The sequence below is a fragment of the Falco biarmicus genome, chromosome 1 (assembly GCF_023638135.1).
Source record: "Falco biarmicus isolate bFalBia1 chromosome 1, bFalBia1.pri, whole genome shotgun sequence".
In the NCBI taxonomy this organism is placed as follows: Eukaryota; Metazoa; Chordata; class Aves; order Falconiformes; family Falconidae; genus Falco; species Falco biarmicus.
The window spans coordinates 79,907,141-79,926,562 of NC_079288.1; the positions used below are offsets into that span (position 1 = coordinate 79,907,141).

General features: G+C 46.0%; 1 protein-coding gene across 4 annotated transcripts in view; it reads left to right on the forward strand.

Annotated features, from left to right (window-relative positions):
• Positions 1 to 103: 103 nt before the first annotated feature.
• The window catches only part of MXD4 (MAX dimerization protein 4), a 40,176-nt gene continuing 20,857 nt past the window's right edge, over positions 104 to 19,422 (forward strand). Inside the window, exons 1-3 of one of the 4 annotated variants that reach the window (XM_056339687.1) lie at positions 486 to 697; positions 1,344 to 1,443; positions 10,905 to 10,934. In XM_056339687.1, coding sequence (XP_056195662.1) covers positions 634 to 697; positions 1,344 to 1,443; positions 10,905 to 10,934 — 194 coding nt within the window. In that variant the 5' untranslated portion in view covers positions 486 to 633. Of the gene's footprint in view, positions 698 to 1,274; positions 1,444 to 10,904; positions 10,935 to 19,422 lie in introns of all 4 variants that reach the window. The other 3 variants (XM_056339677.1, XM_056339694.1, XM_056339702.1) reach the window with 3 other exon arrangements.

Sequence of the window (19,422 nt, forward strand, 5' to 3'; positions counted from 1 at the left end):
AGCGCAGGGGCGGGGCCGCGGGGGCGGGGCAGCCCGAGGCCCCGCCCCTCGCCTGCCTCTTCCTCACGGCAACGCCGTGCCTGCGCCCGCCCATTGGCTCCCCCTCCCTGCCTCCTCGCCTCCCGCCTCACGGCACGCGCGTCCGACCCCATTGGCTCCTACCCGGTCCTCATTTGCATGGCATTCCGCGCACCAATCGATGGCCTCTACCTGCTTAAGATGCAAGGAGCCGGCCACTCAGCGAGCGCGGGGGCCGGGCCACCACGTGCTGTTGCTAAGCTTCGGCTTCTAAATTGTTACTATAGTGGCCAGCCAATCGGAGGTCGAGATGGGGATCTGTCAACATTCCCTGCCCCAGCCAGAGGAAAAGGGGGGGCGGTCTGGCTGCCGGTTGGCCCGGCTGCTTCCCTTCGTCCTGCCCCCGCGCCTAATCGACATTTCCTATTGGTGGCGAGGGCTGCCCGTCGCCTGTGTGTCAAATGTAGGTTGAGCGAAGTGCCTTATAACCGGGGGCTTGGAAGTCCCCCGCGCGTGAACTCGGCGCGGTGCGCGACGCGGGGCAACGGGGGGCTCTGGGCACGGCGCGGCGCGGCACGGCACGGCACGGCACAGCACAGCACAGCACAGGCAGCCATGGAATTGAACTCTCTGTTAATTCTCCTGGAAGCGGCCGAGTACTTGGAGAGAAGAGACCGAGGTACTGGGCGCAGGCGGGCAGTCAGTCACTCACCCGCAGGCGCTCCCAGCCGCTCTTGGCCTTTGTTGTGTGTCAGCGGCGGGCGGCCCGGGCCGGGGGAACCAGCCCCGGGCCGGGGGACCAGCCCCGGGCCCTCACCTGCCCGGGCGCCGCGGGACTGGCCCGGGCTTCGCCAGAGGCACCGCGCTGGGGGAGGAACAGTGCTCTTCTCTTGGCTTTTAATTTTTCTTGGTTTTTTTTTTTTTTTTAAAAAAAAAGGGTTATTTTTTTTGGTGAAGCTCTGGATGGGGCTGGTGCGTGTGCGGCAGCGCTCAGGATCCCTCACACTTTTCTGTGTGTGGCAGTCGTTAATTGTATGGCAGTGCTCCCCTCCCCCCCGCGCAGCGTGACAAGGGTTTGCATGATCCGCCTCGTTTTTAATGTGCACTCCGATAATCCTCCTAATTTCGGCATTTTTTTTCTTTTTTTGGTTTACCGAGTTGTTCTATTATTTACTTTTTTTTGTCTCGCTTCTTTAAGAGATGCCAGAATAAAATCCAAACAAATCAACCGGAAAAAATTCTGTTCTTTACCCTAGTGTTCCTGCAAAGGAGGAAAAAAATGCATGGAAAAAATATATTGCCACTAATGCTGACTTTGTCCCTAGAAGCAGAACATGGCTATGCATCAGTGTTACCCTTCGATAGTGACTATTCCAGAAAGAAAACAAAGGCAGGCACCATGGCCAGAAAATCCCAGAATAACAGGTAATAGACGCACCGCTTTTTCAGAATGAATCGGCAGCTTTTCCGATGTGTCTAGCTTATGTGCAGTGCATACATTTATTAAAAATAATAACTAATCCAGTGTCTTAGTTTCCCCCATCCCGGTAGTCGCCATTTTTTCCCTGGATGGGCTTGGCTCTGTTTTGATCTCTCATATAAACACTGCCACGCGTACACCATCTCCTTAGTACTCACTGCACTTCTAAACCATCCGCCCTCATCGCTCCTTCTGCTCCACGCTCACCGGCAGCGGCTTCTAGTGCAGATCTTAACACCATAATCGCCACCCAGACTTCTCTTTGCATGGCACTAATTTCCCCCCCTGGCATTTATTTATAAACCACAGGCAGCGAACCGACCGCCTCCCCCATCGCAGCCGGAGCAGATGCAGCCTCCGGTTGCAGCGTGGTGCCGGGCTCTCGGAAGGGGAGTGTGTGCAGGGTGGTGGGGGGAGAGCCACCCGCGCACTAGAACTTATGTAGGTATTGAGTGAGAAGGTGCTGGAGTGAACTTGACCTCGCCAGGGCTTCTGCTGCACCGCCGGGTCTCCAGCCTGCCCACCCGCCTGCCGCATGCGGATCCGTCAAAGTGCATGACTCGGTTGTTATTTATCGCGATTATCGTCTGCCTGTTTGTCACAGTAGTGGTGGTTTTGTTGTTTTCCCCACAGCCGCTACCTGTGCTGCGATGGCATGAGCGGAGGGCTGCTGTGCGCAGGCTCTCTGCAGCTTTGTTTGCTGCTCGGGCAGCGGCTGTGTACGTGCAGGAGGCTGTCTTACAGGGACAGTGCCGGCCCCTGCCTGGGAGCTCCTCCAGTCTGGTGCTGTGCCTGCTCTGCTTTGCTCTTCCAGGGCTGCTCCGGAGGGGACCGAGGACCGTGCCCAGCTGGGCCTGCTTTGCCCTGGGGTGGCAATGCTCTCCCCAGCACAGGCTCCGCTTTGCACAGTTGTGCTGGATGGTGGCTCCTGTAGAATAGCCTAAAATGAACTCGGTTCGCACGTGACTTGTTTTCCAAACGAGCAGGGAGTCTCAGCAGGCCCGCTCCGCTTCCACTCCTCCAGCGGGCATCCCGCATGGCAGCAGGCAGCTGGGTCTGCTGGCTCTGGGGAGCTGTGGGGCAGGCAGCCAGCAGCTGCTCGTGGGGCACCGGAGGTGCAAACTGAAATCAAAAGCTGACGAGCTGCCTCCTTGAGAAAAACACAAACTGGTGAGTGCCCTGCTCGCGCCTACCGTGGCCGAGCAGTGTGTCTTGGAAGATTAACTGAGGGGGAGCGAATTGTTCCCCTATGCCCCTGCTCCGAGCAAGGCAACCATTTTTGGGGGTATTAATTGCAGTACTACATTTCTTGTAGATGAATTCTTTGTCTCATGTTGGAGCATAGAGGAGACGTCAGTTCATTTTAAAAAAGAAAGTCATCAGGAACGGGAGGCGTGTCTTGTTTCCTGAGACACTTTGCTCCTGAAGATTTTTAATTATATTCTTACAAAGTATGCTCGCTGCCTTTAAAGAAAATACACAGTTAACCGAAGCAGGTCTCCTAGGATTTCCAGCTGTAAACTGCTCCTTGAATTGTGCAGATTTTTTCTTTTCTGTCTTCTTGCATTCAAGAAATCTGTGTTACTTACAGAGCTATTATTCCATCGTTTCTGTTCTTAGGTCTCTTGTCATCCGCTGCAAAATAGTTACTTGTCTGAACCGTAAGCTGCTTTCTGGAGTTTTTAGGAGAGGATTTGTAATCTATCAAATACAGCAGAATTAAAAGATTTCTGCTTACAGATTTGCTAGCATTATGAAAGCTGAGGCATACATGTCTACTTGCAGTTACTTTCCTGCTTTTTTTTTTGACCATAGATTTATATTTACCTGTTCAGTCCTTCACTCTGATTCTCCCTCTGTAACAGTGGCAGCCTTCAAAAATGCCATCCTGCGGTATGCAATGTGTGTGTTTACTTACACTTTCTATTCTTCTAGCTGCAGTGATTAGATGAGGGATGGGTCATTTCTGTTACAAGACTGAATAATGCTTGTCAAGAAATGGTTTCAAGTGTGGCCACCACCGGGGACGGTGGTTTGCCTGGTTGAGCACAGACACTGGGCTGGCTCACTGGTGTGGCAAACAGGCGCATTGCTTTAATGCAGCACCCTGTTATTTCAGGGACGGAGGTATGGCAGCAGGGTTGTGTGGGCACCCCTGTACCCACGTCTGGCAATCGCTGCTCAGGTTTGCCAGTGAGCTTAGATTTGAGGGGGGAGAAATTATCCTTAGATTTGAACTTCAGCCTAAAATGCAGGAGGTACACTGGCATCACTGGTTTATTATTCTTTGGAGCTTGCTGAGGCTATAGGGCCAGAGCACCAGACTAGAGTCTGAATTTTTGGTAATACAGTTAAATCTTCTAAGCAACTCAAAGATTAACAGAGGGAGATGACTGGCCAAAGTTCAGAGGATCTGGAGTCGTCGTGGGTGATGCGAACCACTGGGCAAAGTGTTTGTATCGTTCCACTTTAACCACGTTCCAGACATGCTGGGTTTGGAGCATTGGATGCAGGCAGGCACAGTTGCGTACATGTCTGTATTTTATGCCTCATTATTGCATTGGGGTTTTTTACATCTAAAAATATATACTTAAGATTGGAAGAGTAGGAAAGGAGCAGGTAATCGCACGTTTCAAAACTGCAGGGGCTTTGTTGTTTTCATTATGTATTTTTGTATCCTGCTGCTTGCAGCATCTGATCAGATTAAAAGATATATGTATGTATTTTATTTTTTTTTCATGCTTTGTGAGCTATACATATATAAAAGCATGAAAAACATCTTCCTCCTCATTCCTGGAAAATCAGAAAAGAGGGGAGGAGGAGAAAAGCTGTCAGATGTGAGGAAACCTGGTGTGCTGTACCCTTCTTCTTTGTTCTGCATTTTCTCCCCCATGTTGCCTGCCTGAGGGGAAGGAAGAGCATCCCCTGTGTGGTACAGGTGTGCTGACCACAGCCTGGGGGACCGGGCAGGGATGGGTTACAACTGCCCTGTTGTTCAGCAAGGGCGCTGATGGACACCTCCTTCCTCTGCTGAGGGGGTGGTGGTGGTGTTCACGTAAGACGTTTTATCTTGAGACCTCCATCCTCTCGTTGAGGGCTGGCGAGGCCCAGACCAGCAGGAGAAGAAGGGGAAGGAAGGCTGCCTGCCCTTTGGACAGGATGCTCAGGTCTGGGCTAAAAGCTTGATGTCCTTCCGACTGTGATTGAGAAGTAATTTTGGGTTCATGCAGGGAAAAGACCAGCAGAATTGCATTTAATTAACAAAAATCTGTAAGACTACTCTCCACCACAGGAATTTAACATTTTTGCTTTGTCCAGTGATAGCTTTGGATCAAAATTGGAAGTGGTCATTAGCAGTTTGTTGCTAAACAGTTTTCTCGGGATTATTGGTAGCAATCAGACATGATTTTGAGCCATTTCTTTTTCACTTCTACATTGCAATTACTTGATTTTATGGGGTTTCTTCTCATTCAGTTCCCTGTGATGTGCCTTTTCCCAAAACAAACCACACACAAACCAAACTGCTTTGTTTTCTCTTTCTGGTTTGCCATTCGTACCATGTCCTCGGCTGAGATTCAGACTTGTTTCCTTCCAGTAGTTTGGACCAAAATCCTCCAGCAAATGCAGCTGGATTCTTGTTTTGCAAAGAGGACGGGAGATTGGAGAAAGGCACAATATTGTAATTAGGGGGGAGGTAAGCCTAGGTCACATATTGTTACACAAATACATTCCAGGTACTTGACCACAGTGTGGTAAACATCTGTTCACAGAGCACTGGCTGTAGTTCCTAAAGCAGTGCCATGCAGTCTAGTAATTCTTGTTACTGTGTAGTTGGAATTAAAGAAAAGGCATAAAACAAACAGCTGGATTTAGTGCAGTTGTGCCTTGGAGATGTTAATAACAAGTATTCAGAAGTCCCCCTAAATTTACCCTAAGTTTGATCCAAGGAAATGGATAGGTAACGTGTGTGCGATGTGCCGGGGAGGAATACGATGCAGATCTGAAATTTGGTGACGTCTGCACACAAGGCAAGGCACTTTGACAGAAAACCATGCTAGCCTGCAGATAACTGGGCTTGCTTCTGCCCTGCCTGTGATGACACTCCCCAGGTGGGGTGGCTTGAGCTGTGTGTGGGAGTGAGGTTCATGTCCACCCGTGCACGGAGGAGCTCAGGCAGCCGCTGTGCCACAACAGGGTCAGAAATACAGTAAAATGAAAACTAAAATCTCAGTGTGAGATACCAGTCTACTGAGGTCACGGTTAAATTTACTTGCAGAGAAAGGAATTGGACCTCGGTGGTGCAGTGTGTTTGGGCTGTTAATTTAGAGCTGGTTTGTTGAAGGAGGGGGAGCAAAATAAATTCCGGTTTATAAATATATCTTCTGTATCTATTAATTAATATTTTTGCTCATGTGATATATAAATAGGCTTGTACTTTGTACTGTGTTCTGGTGAAGGGTTATATCTAGAAAAAGATGAAAGCTGCATTTGATGTTTCAAATGAAAACAGAACTTAATGTCTGAATTACTCTATTGATGTTGGCTCATGGTGAGGGTCAACCTGTGACCCTCAGAGTGAGCCCCTTGCTCTCTGCAGATGTTATTCTGTGCGCACACAAAGGAGCTTAGGGATCAGAGTTTGATTTTTATTTTGTTTTTCCTTTTTTATTTTGGGTTTTTGTTGTTGTTGTTGTGTTGGGTTTTGGTGGGAGGCCGAGATTAAAGCCCTGCAAGCCAGACTGTACAGACATGGCTCCTCTGCTTTTTTGCCTGGCTTTCTGAATTTGGTAAGATTCCTTTCAGTTCGCTTTCCTAAAGCTGATGGCAGAGGGACAGCAACTGATATCACTGCACTTGTTTTTAAAACTGATGCATTTTAGTCCTGATAGAATAGATCTCACCAACTGGTCTGTCACCCCTGAGGAACTGCAGTAAGTCTGCGATGCCTGGGAATTGCAGTGCTCGTGCAACTGAGGAAAACAAACTGCCACCGTAATAGAATTGTGTTTGGACCTCACTACTGCAAACGTGTGGCAGTGCAAACTTGAATGAGGTGCTGGAGCCAGAGCTTTGCATCGAGGCTGTGCCAGTATGCCTGGTTCCCAGATCCCATATGAATCTGCAGGGCCGGTTAAATTTTGCTGCGAGGAGAATGCAAAAATAATTTCTAATGGATTAATTCCATACAGGCTCTTTCTTTGACAGGCTGTAAGTGGTGCGTCTGGTTTAAAACAAATGGAAAATACCCCAGTGGCCCAGGAGCAGGGAATACTGGGCAGGATGTGTCCTTATGCTCAGGTTTAGTGTTGCACGACCCCTCATCTCTGGTGATTTGGGTGGTAGGCTGTAATATTTTCAGGTGCATCCCACGGCAGGTTATATATGTCGACAGGGAATTCCCTGGAAGTGAATCGTGATCCTTCCAGCAAAAAGCTGCATAGCAGTCGCATCCAGACAAGGCTGCAGGTGTATCAGTTGCATGCTCTTACATACCAGCACACTTGGGAGTGGGAACTGGATGCAGGCACTTAACGTGTAGCACCTTGTAAAACTTCTTGCTCTGTTTGTTCTTACTCTTCCAGCCTGGACAAAAGTTGAAGTGCAGGCAGCGTAGTTCGCACGTGGCCCTCCAAGTGACATACGACCTGAGGTGGAGTTGTGTCCTCTGCACATGGGTTGTACAGTACCCTGCTGGCCCTGCCTGCACCAGAAAGCCCTGCCGTGGGCAGAGTGCTTGCCACTGTTGTAAGCACTTCGTTGACTAGCCTGCTTTGCTCCCTGTAGCGCTCGGCAGCTGGTAGTGTACTGGGGACTCATGGTCCAGACCTGGCTCCTGTTAGCATCGAGGAAGAAATTTCAGCAGCATCTGAGTTGTCTTATGTCCGTGCTTTTGTCAGGAGCTGTGTGGGTTTCCTGCTGACGAGATGCACCGCCTGGTGGGGCAAACAGATGGAGGAGTTGGGGAAGGTGTCTTAATAATGGAATGGGCCGTGCACCATGCATACAGTGAAATCTCAACCCCGTACACCTGTGCGCAGTTCCTGCTGGCTCACCCATTAACTGGTAGAAAGTGGACTTTGAGGGGCTTGTCTTTTCTGTGTTAGTCTTATTATCTCAATTAGCACCTGTCCTAATTGCTTAGGTGTGTCTGCTGAATGTTGCATCAACCAAATGCTCAAATCCAATAGCTAGAATTCTTGTTTAGGGGAGTGAGGGTGGTGGACCGGTACAGCTCTGGGGATATGCTGTTGGAAGTGCCACAGTTTGCAAGCCAACGTCTGCATTTGCTTGGCTCCTCCCCCTTCTTTCAAATGTTCTTTTGACAATGTATTCACAAGGAAAATTTAACTGCTACTTCATAGCCGGTGAACTTCTCAGCCTTTGCTAAATGGGTATTAGGGCTGTCTCAGGTCAACAATGTGGTCTAAGCAGCAGCGTTCCTGATCTCTTCCTGAATCTATGATTTTGCTCATGGTTTTTTGTTGTTGCCTTTTTTACCTTTATTTTTATCTGAACCTTTTTATTGACACCTTTCCTTCATCACTGCTACCTCCAAACCCCCCACATTTTGCTTGATACAGAACCCAATATAGTGAACTTAAGCTAAACACCAGAAGTCTTCCTTCTCTTGCAGCTTTTGAAGGGCTCCACAGACTATTTGTCTGAAAACGACTGTTGTACATCTTTTTTATATAAATATATACATCCATATATCTTCTTAGTCTTGGCCTACATCTTCTCTCTTACTGAAGTAATAAAAGAGTCCATTTTGAAACAGAAGTAGTGCTTGGGATACTGGTTTGTGTGTAGGCCAGTTCTTACAGGGTTTTTTCCTCACTTTAGATTGCATGAAGAGCAGAAGGGGATGGATATTCTTGCAATATACTGTGCTGTAGACAGTGAAGGAAAGAATAAACAATGGAGAGAGGTTAATCTCTTCTGAAAACAAACCCAGCAAAAAACCTAACCTAGCATCATGCTTGTAGTGGGGTATTTAACTTGCTTTGTAGATGGAGCAACTGTCAGGTAAATGTCAAAATTCTCGGGTTTGGTTCCTGGATAGGGCTTGATAGTTGAGACGTTAGTCAGTGTCCCTGCATCTCCTGAAATGTGTGGCGGGTGCCAGTGTTTGCATACTGCAGGTGTCGATGAGGCTTTTGTGTCCCTAAGAGCTCTGCAAAGAGGCACACGTTTACCCCTGCTGCATTTGGTAGCTGGCATAACCGGGGCAGGCATCTGTGCCCCTCCAGAGCTGGTCTGGCAGGACATATCCCAGGCCAACACCAGGGTCACCCTTCATGAACCAGAGGTGCCTCCTAGGTGTGCTGCATGCAGAAGGATGTCCTTCTACACACTGCATCCTCTCTTAACCCAGCAAAATACTCTGTGCAGGCTGAATTTCTTGACCAGTACTTCTGCTGGTGCAGTGGTCACCACGCATGAGCTCCGCTGCAGCAGGCAGCTCGGAACCGGCCAGTTGCAGCGATCATGTTCATCTTTGGGTATACTTGCTAAAAACATCAGGGAGGCCATGCCGTAGGGATGAATCTAGACCAGCCTGTGTTTCTCTTCTGGAGTGCCCTGCAAACAGTGTCTTTGTGCCTTTGACAGGCCTGTTGGGCGTGTTTACGGAGAATCTTTCCCTCCTGAACTTACTTTTTGTGTGTGTTTTTGTAAATGTTGGCGAATTTGGCATAGTGTTTGTCCCTTTTTATGAACGTCGGTGTGGATAAATGTTCATGGAGAAGAAGTTTGATCTCTTTCTGTGTGTGTAGGAGTAGAAAATAAAAACAGTATCTCCTAATTATGGTCAAATGGCAAAGGCAGTAAATCACAGCAAACCCAGCCCACCCTGACCTATCCATGTAGCACAGAATATGTGTAAAACACTTCCAGTGTTGCTGCATTGGTCAGGAGCACTTACATGGCACTGTAGGAATACATACCTTACCTGATTGTGGCTTACTTAGATTTAACATTTTTTAAAAAAAATAAAGAATTCATAGGCTCTTCAGAAAAAGATACCAGGTAATGCTTGACATAGTTGATGTCTAGGTAACAATGCTGGGATGCTTTCCAGTGAAAGTGGATTAGCATCAGTGCTGAACCTTGTAAGCATCTGAGTTTTCCTCTACCTACAGAGGGGCAGTTTGCTTAATTCCTTGTGGGATCTGGAGCTGCATTGTCCTGTAATAAATTGCTTGCGGGTTTGTTCATTGGATATTTCTTTGCATGGAGCTTTGCTTTCTTTTTGCCCTCTCTATGGCTGGAGAGATGCTTTCATCATCAACACCTAGGTATGCTGCAGCAGCGTGCAGCTGCATGCGCATGTGTGGCAGAGGCAGAGCAGCTTGCCACCAGGCAGGTTGTGCATTTGTGGAAGCCTTTCTCACCGTGTGATGTCTGCTCACTCAACAGACTCTGCACCTGTACCTCCACAAAGCTGTCCTGGTCAGCACATCGTGCCCGGATGTGAGCAGGGGTTGCAGCATGTTGTAGAACTGCTTTGACATAATCTGCCAGCCGTAAAACCTGCCACTGCCTTTGTATCTTTTGATCCTTACGGGCTGGACGTGTTTTCAGTGGGACAAAACTGAAAGTCCAGGAAGTTGCTGGTTTTGAAATGGCAGCAATAACTTCATTTTAGGAATGTTTTTTATCTGAGCTGTATAAATAAATAAAATCAATATTTCCAGCTGAATCAATTAAAAAAAATAATCCTCCGAGAAGTTAGGGCTGCCTTCTAATGGCAAAAAGCCTGAGGCATCAGTTGAGGGGAAGAAAAATACCTCGAATCCTAGTAGACTGGAGAGAATAGCATACTGATGTGGTCAGTTCAGGGACTGTGATTTTTTTTTTTTAATATTTATTTTTTCTGTTTTTAGACTCAGAAGAATTAGGGGGATTCCTCTTTTTTGCCATTAAGATGCAACAGCAACCGCAGTGGTTAGCTGCTGATTTTTCTTTCTGCTTCTTCGTGGGCTTGAAAGCTGGCTTTTTGGGTGCTTTTTATTCTTACCTTTAGACTTCTTTTTAGATCTTCTAACACTTTCTGCCCCCTCATAATTTTTCTTCACAGATAAAAATCTTGTGGGCTGTTTTTATTACTAACCTGCTCAGTTTTTATGTCCAATTCTGTCTCTGAATCTACTGAACGCTAATAAATGCAAATTTATTATAATTACACCCCCCAAACTCATGGTTTACTCATGGAAATTAAGTTGATACCTTGAAGTAACTAAGGGATGTAGAAGTGAACCAATTCAACAGTAAAGCTGTTTTATAATCCTTATAAATACATGATTCAGAGAGCTCTTTTGCAACTTATGCAGGTGTTGGGTTTAAAATATTCTAAATGTTGGTTTATTTATGCTTTTCTCTAATATTTCTTTTCTCTTTTTAATAGGTCATCACACAACGAACTAGAAAAACATAGGTAAGTCTTCAGAAAAAAGCAAATCAAAAGATGTATGGCTGACAGAATTATAGTGCTTATTGAAGAATATTTTGTTGAAATTGTTTTGATTCTGCACTGAATAGTTTATTAAGTGGGGGCGTTTATCAACTCTAATATGTATAATATTATTTGACTTGTTTTCTATTGTTTGGTATGCTGTTTTTGAAACACCTCTGATAATTAGCTTTGGACTCATTAATGCTGTAACTGGTTAACCATACTGTTACTAATAAAGAATCTGATTGCAGCAACTGTTTGCTAGACGTGTTAAATGCTGTAAGTACAGTTAAAGTATTTTGTGATTAAGGTGGATGATTTTGGGGAGCTATATGTCACACAGGGTTATTCTATGGGATTTTTTAAGCATGCCTAAAGTGCAGTTCATTGTCATCATGCATTTAAGTACCTATAGATACCTTTTTCCCCTCCGTCTGCATCTTGCTGGTATGTGTCCGGAGAGCTGTGTGTGAGCTAGAAACGACCAGCTCCTGAGCTGCAGCTCTGGTTCTGTGTATCCAGTGCTGTGAAAAGTAACCAAGGACATTCATTAGACCCTGAAGATCTGATTTTTAAAGAACTCATGTTTGCACAGTTTTGGAGGCAGTGTTTACTAGCTATTGTATCTTCTCAGAGTTTGTTTGCAGGTGGGCTTTTTAGCTGTAGGAAGTCTTCTGGGGCACATGGCTCTGAAGGTGCACAGAGAGAGCCGCTGAGTGCGAAAGGTGCCCGTCTTCACACTGACTGTTGGTTCCCCAGCTGAGCAGCGCTGTGGCACCCTCACTGCGGGAGGGCTGCCTTTCATTTATCGTTCAGGCAGCAGGATAAACTCTTTCGGGTAGTTTTTTGTTCTTTTTCATGTAGCTTGTGGTCTTTTGGGTTTCATGCATCCAGAGAAAGCAAGGGGTGTATGTGTGAATATAACCTAAACCTATTTGCATGCTTCTAAATACATGAAACGTGACTGATGGCACAACAAGATTGGACTAACGGTGGGGTGGGGTGGGGGTGGGGGTTCTGTGTTGTTCTGTGGCCACAGTTACGTAGCAGCTAGACCATCACTTCCCTTGCATGCCTACATGCTTTCCTGTAGTTTAATTGTAATATGAGTAAACTATTGCTCTGCCTAATAGCCACGTGGTCATCCTAGAGATGAGAGGAACTGGGGAAGGCTCAAGCTCACAAACACAGGCCTGGCCTGCAGAATGCAGTACGTTGGCTAAGGCACTGAAATCAGCTGGCAGAAGTTCTGCTGACAGAGTCTTCAGGAAAATAACTTCATGCAAAATTCTGTCCTTTGGTCACACTTCTTTAAAAGTAAAAAAAAAAACGTCTTTAGCCCCAACTGTGTTCTTTCTCACTCTCATTTTTTTCCATCCTCTTTCTAGATACTCTGTTCCATTGCTCCATCATTACTGACTTGTCATCCAAACTGCATATTCCCCATTTTTTTTTCTTCCAGTTGTTTTTGTAACATGAGCATGGAGTTGCCTCTTCTTCCCTCTGCTCTGCCTTAAAAGGTTCAAGCACCACAGTAAATGAGGTACAGCAGCATTCACAGCAGATGCAGGGGCAGAAGAAGGATCTATTAGTTGTTCAGTCTGTTCTTACTTTCAGTTCTGTGTTGTATCTTTGTAGTAGCTGGACCATATAGCATTTGCCTTGCTACTTTTTCTTTCTCTGCCATCTCAAAGTCAAAATAGGTGAACTGCAAGGTATGTCTTGTGATTATACAGCTAATATTTCTAACTGCTGCTGCTTGTTGTACCTCCTACACTTAGACTATACTTGAAGCCACATTTCTGTTATTCCTGGTGGGAACCTGTGAATTAGTGCAAGATCCTTGTATGTGCAAATGGGTGTTCACAAAAGCTGATGAGGTGTGTACAATTCTAGCTACCTAATGTATTGGTGCAAAGGACTTTTGTAATTGTAATTTTTTTTTAACAGCCTCCTCCTCCAGCTTTGTGGGTGTATGAGCTGATAATACCAATCATACTGTTTCACTCTGTTTTCCTAAGATTGCATTAAAATCCCATCGAGCCTCTTGCAGAGTTTAATGGAAGATTCACAGCCGTAGTGTGTCTCTGTAGCATCTGGTACTTGCAGCAGAGCCTGTCCTCTTACCCTGGCGAAGGCCTGCCCTGCCGGCTGTGAAGCACTGGATGTTGATTTTGGAGGTGTATCCTTTCCAGGACCACGCCTTTGACTCACCACTGCCATGATGCTTCTGGCTGAGACACAACTTGGTTATCTCACAGGAGCCTGTCGAGGAGGAAGAGAGGAGATGGCTGCTCATATCGTTCTTCTTGCCCGGTCCCTCACGTGGTGTCTGTGGGCTGGACTGAGCGCTGAAGGGCAGGGAAATGGCTTCCTCATTTACAGGGCCTTTGTGTGCTGGGTGAGAGTGGCCAGAGCTGCCACTAACCAGAAAGCCACGGTAGCTGTGTGCTGGTACACAGTGCTTTTCAGGTTCTGCATTGGTGTTGCACGTAAAGAGGTTTTATCTCTGGTTCTGACGTCAGGGAGAATGGCAGTGGCTGATCTCACTGTGTGTGCAGACTTGGCCGTTTGGCACCACTACTTCAATTTGCATTTTCTACTGCTGGGTCTCTTTTCTGTATGCTCTTGAGAGGATGCTCAGAGGAGGACAAATGGAAGCAGAGACATAATTCCAACAAAAACTCTCGTTACATGATAGAATTCAGACTACAATTATGGTAAAATGTTTGTCAGCAATTCAGACATAAAATTCCTTTTCCTTTGCTTTAAGTCTCCCTAAAATACCCTGCTCAGAACTTCAATGTGTGTTCATTGTAGTGAAACTCTGTAAGGACTCATCCCTCTAACAAGCAGTCCTGTTTTGGTCCTGTGTAATTAAGCTTTGCATATCAGAACCATGAAACAAGAAACCACCTAAATAAAAAGTAGGAAGGCAGGAAATCTATCCTAAGGGCTGATAAGGTTTTAGAAGGTATTTTAATTGCAGACAGGTCAGTCAGAATGGCGCTCGGATGTAAGTAGTTTATAATGGCAAATATATACATGCATATTCACGTATATATTTTTTTGTTATTATATCCAGCCAGACCGTTAACATCAGTAGGCTTTCAGAGAGCAATGTAAATAGCGAGTACATTGGTAGTCATGACTTTTTGCAAGGCATTTTTTAAATCAACCTAACCTGACAGCTGTACAGAGGAATTCAACTTCCATAGTGTAAAGAACCCCAAGAATCCATGAGACACTCCAGCTTCTTAAAAGGACACTCAAGCTTCTTAAAAAGCATAATCTAATTTATTTGCATCAATTTATACTAGTTCTGCATTACAATGTAAAAAACAAGGTATATACCCCATGAAGATTGTACTGAGATCTTCATACTACTCTGTGAAGGCAGTGAGTTATCTGCCCTCTGCTATTCATGTGTGGACTTGTCCCCCCAGCATGCACAGGACTGTGGGAGGAAGTGGCACCTCCCTGCCTTGGTCCATCCTTCCTTGTCGGAAGCAGATGGAGCCTTGACGAGGGATGCTGGCACCGACCTGTCAGGGCTCCTTCGGTAGCAAAGTCATTTCGCTCCTGCCTGGTCGTGCGGAGCTCTGCTGCAGGAGGAGTTCAAGATCTTGTCCTTTCTGTGGCAAAGCCTTTGAAAATAGCTTGTGAAACTTACTGAATTTAAAGAATAGCTTTTAAGAATTAGCGAGGAAATTAATAAAAGCATCCCTCCAAATCGGCAAGCCACGTGCTGCTGTCCCTGAACTGGCACCACGTGAGCTGAACCAGCTGCCTTGGCTGGGTGACCATGTTACAGCTTGATCTAGATGGACAGTTGTCTTCTGCCTCTGTCAAACCATTTGTATTATTCTTTGTGGGGCTTTCATGGGTTTTTTTCATCAAGAGGGGGGAAGGGGCAGATCAGCAGTGGTAAAAGTTCTCCTGCCTGCATTCCACAGAATAGTAAACTCCTGGCAAGCAGTGGGAGTATAATTAGAATGAGGAAGCTCTTGAATGTCTTCAGGCAGGATGGGCTGGTGATACGGAGCATGGTAGTGCTCAGCACTGCAGCATCTGACTTGCAGGTGTTCTCCTGCTTGGGGGAATTGACAGATCTCATCCAAAGTCCCCAGTCGTAGGTTTGACAAAAGTTGGCGAGCTGAGCCAGGTGGAGGTAAAAGCCAGGTGTTGCTGTTGGGAGAGGTGTGCTCTAGGGGCATTTCCCTGCTTTCCTATGGAAGTTGCTCCAAGAAGCAGTGCCCAAGTGTTTAGCTCAGTCACTGGGTATTGGGTGGGACAGGGAGCAGTTGCGTCTTACTCAGGGCTCACCAGTTGGTATTGCAGCGAGCCGACTGCTGTGGGGATGGCCTGGATCAGTTGAGTGGGACAGCCCTGAGTTTTCAGTGCAAGACCACGATGGGGAATACATGACACCGTGACTTGCAAAACCTTTTAGAAAAAACCCAAACCTTTCCTTCTTCCCAAATGAGCCTAACATATGCATTGTTTAGAGCACTGATCAGGGAGGGACTGAAAGTGTTGCTGTGCATGCAGAAAGTAATGCTGTCCTGAGGTTTGGGTAGTGCTTTGTGTAGTCCTCCTTAAACCTAAAATCTTGCCAGAAGAAGATTGCTACATTACATCATCATGTGTATAAAGTAGATATCTGTACATAAATGTAGGATTTGATGAGAAAAAAGGTATGTTTTGATGGGAGTATTATGACTTACAACATTAGCTGGTAAGTAGAGTAGGTGCCTCTGAAGTGAAGTTCTAATAGTCAAGTTTTCTCATGAAGGCGGTGCAGATGCCAGGAGCACAGTTACATTCAGTGGTACATCAATTTCACCCACCAGAGTTACTTGCAGTTTAAAGTTTATATAAGCTGTGAGAGACTGCATAGATGGATGTCTTGAAATTCTCTCTGTGGCTCTTCATGTTAGCAAATTGCAGGGTTAATGAAAAGCATGTAATTGCCAGTTGCTGATAAACTTGGAAGTTTTGAAACAGAACTGAAAGGTCATTGAAATAACAGCATACCAAAACAATGCTTAATGTTTATTTTTATTATGGGCTGCCTTTTCAAAATCGCAAATTACCATTGTGGTTAGTACTGCTATGCAGCATAAAGATACACTGCATTGATCCATCACGTTAAATGGCTACGGTGCCGCCTGTAGCCGAGGAAACCCCAACTGGTGCTGGAGGTAATAGACTTCCAGGGAAGGATCACCCAGTATGTGTCTCGCTGCTGCGCTTCCATCACAAGTCTAACCCAGCCTGGTTGCACGCCGCTGCCGCCGGGTCCTGCTTCCTGCAGGTGCAGGAGGGCGGGGAGGGAGAGGCTTGCTTCTGCAGCCAGTTCATTTTCCTGACCCAGCTCACTGTCACAGGCATACCCTAATGCCAGCACAGGGAGAGGGTGGGATTGCTTCTTTGAGTGATGGTATTAATTTACAGTACAGAGCAGTACAGTTCACTTCTTGGGCAGTTTAATGTTTCTCCTAAGCATCCAGTTTTGGCTGCTGTTGTCTGGAGAGTGCTGCGCTGGATGGGTCTTACTGACTTGGTACAGATCTCCTTGTTATAATGGGTCTATAAAAACTGCTGTCATTTCCAGGACTTGTCCAGATTATACATCAACCGTCCACATAAAGTGACTCCTGCATTAGTGATGGGAACCACCTCGTCTTACTAGCGGAATTTAACTGCCATATTATGTCTGTTTCTTCTGGTTTTCCCGTCAAGTAAGGAACTTTTTATACCCTCTGATTGATGTGGTTTATTGCAATTCCAGTGAATTGCAATAAACACACCTTTGCACTGCTTAAGCAAGGTGATGTCTTTAAGAGTCTGACTTGCCATTTATGAACCGACAGGCACCGTGGTTTAGGCGTCTGCTCCGCCCCGCTAGCTATGACTGCCTCTTTGAGGGTGCCACCTGTAGTGGTCAGGCAAACGGTGTTGCCTTGGCCAGTGCAAGGCTGAGTCTCAAGACAAACCCCCTTTTGCCTGAAATTTAACCTCAGGTTTCTGACAAAGAAGCAAAGTATATGGTGGCATTTGTTTCTTAAATTGGTGTAGTAAGGTTGGGTTTTTTTGTGGAGCTTCTTTAGCAAAGTCTGTAAAGAACTGGACCCATAGAACTGAAAATTTAGTCCTGTGCTTTTGTTGATATGTCCTATGTTTCTGAGTCTAATGAACCCGTGGAATTAAAGTAATTAGGTTTAAAAATTTGTGCTGAAATGCTATTCTTTCCTCACCTTTTCCCCACCTCTAGGCAGTCAGCAAGTGACCAGACCTGTGGCTTGTCCTGTATTACATGCTGCAATAGCTGCTATAAATGCCCATGCACTGAACTGCTGTCTTTGCAGTGCACACAGCAGCTCACCTTACGATGCACTCCCAACAGAAGTGTCTTCCCACCTAGACTGCTGGTTCGGAAAGGAGGGATAGATTAAGCAGACGAAGCTTGGAAGTTAATCTGCTGGGGAAGTTATTTTCCCGGTGTCAGAGATGTACACATCCTTGTGCTTAGGACAAAGCTTTTATTTGGCAATGAAAAATGGACTGAAATACAGTCTTCAACTAGATTTTAATGTCCTTTTTCCTGCTGAAGTCGGCTTTGAACTGTGGAGTCTTAAGTGCAGTCCTGGGTCTGGGCTCCAGAAAGCCGTGTGCTTCCTGGCCAGCCAAACAGGCAGCAGAAAGCAGATGGGCGAGAAACCAAGCGCATGCGTTTTTTCCACTTGAATTTGTTCATCCCTCTCTCCAAACAAAAGTTCATTGTGTGTCGGCCTCTAATGGACTATGTGAAAGGTGGTTTATGTTCTCAGCATCTGCTAATTGACCTGGCCAGTTCTTACCTGCTGTGGTAGAGTGGGCTGGTCTTATACAAAATGCAGATAGATGGGCTTCCAGGTATTTTCAGACTGTATAGACAACAGCTAGAGGCTAATTTGCTGCAAATAGTGGAAGGGATGCCTGATGGTGACAGCTGTCTTGATCAGAGGAGGAAAAGATTTGTTGAATTAGGTATTGAAAAAAAATGATGTTTTCCTTTTAAGCTTGCTTAGCTACATTTAGGCAAGTGAGCTGGAACTTGATTTTTTTGGTTTTTTAAAGGTATTTAGGCAGCTAATGGGCTTTTAAGAAGTTGGCCTATGCAATGAGTTTTATGTAACACAAGGGGAATCCTTGGCTGAATCCCAACCAGTCAAGCCTGTGGAAGCCCACAGACGGAAACTGGGTATACAGAAGTGGTACCTGCCATGGTTTGAAGAGGTGGCAAATGCACCTGAAAGCCAGCAGTGCAGCTCCAGCTGTTCAAGGCAAGGTTGGCTCTGCACTCAGGATTCCCACAAATCATAGAACCATCTGCAGGAGGCAGGATTATTTTCTCCCACGTGTGTCATGAGCACAAAATGACCCAGTGTCCCTGGTTGGAGTAGACACTAAGGGATCAACTTAGGCTGGAGGAGATGGCTTTTTCTGTCTTCCTCCTCTCCCTGCCTTCATGCTGTATTGGCATCTCTACTTCTATTTTCAGCGCTGCTTTCTGTGGGCTGCTAACCCCATTTGAGTATTGGATATACCGTGGCCTGATCCCAAATTCAAAAGGTCTCTTTCTGGATGGAACAATGTGTACTTTCCTGTTACAGCTCATGCTGCTTTCCCCTCGTGGTCTCTGTCAACGGACACTTGTGCTTAGATTTACTACACAGAATTCCTCTGCAGGTCAAGTAATGTTTAATCTGTTTTTTCCCCTCGGTACCCATGGTGGTTTAGCATGTGGCAGGCTGTGGGCACAATTCTGCATCCCGCTCAGGGGGTTTCAGTACAAGTTCCACATGCCTGCTTGCAAGCTGAACCCCACACCCCATCCGGACAGCTACAGAGGATGCAGTTAAGGTTCCAGAAACTGTACTGAGCATGAACTTTTTTAGCTAGTGGATCATAAATGTGAAAAACCATAATGCTGTTCCTTCACAGCAGTTTAATTTGGGCCTTTTTTGAGAAGAAAAAAAAAAACAACACAAAAAACCCCCAAATAAATAAACTGCAAATGAAAACTCCATGCATGTGATCCAGTTAAAACTGACTTTTCTTGTCCTAAAGAACTGTGCAATTCACAAGAATGGCTAAGATAGCCGCTGCCCACCGCCCTGATATTTGGAAGGAGAGGGTTGACTTGGGACTTCCATAGGGTGCTGTGTTTTGGAATGGATACTGAAACGTGTATACTGCATTATGTACCATCCTGCTAGAACAGAGCAGAGTGACAGGACTTGTCAGAGGACACCAAGTGGCTAGTATTTTTAATTCTAGTTTATGTTACGCAATTTTTTTAAAAATACAAATTAGCGTAACTAATTGTGTAGTATGTGGAGGTTGGCATAGCCAACACAAAAGAGGTGTGGGCTTGAATGTATGTATATGAGGTCATCTGTTGCAGTGCTCCTAACTTGAAAAC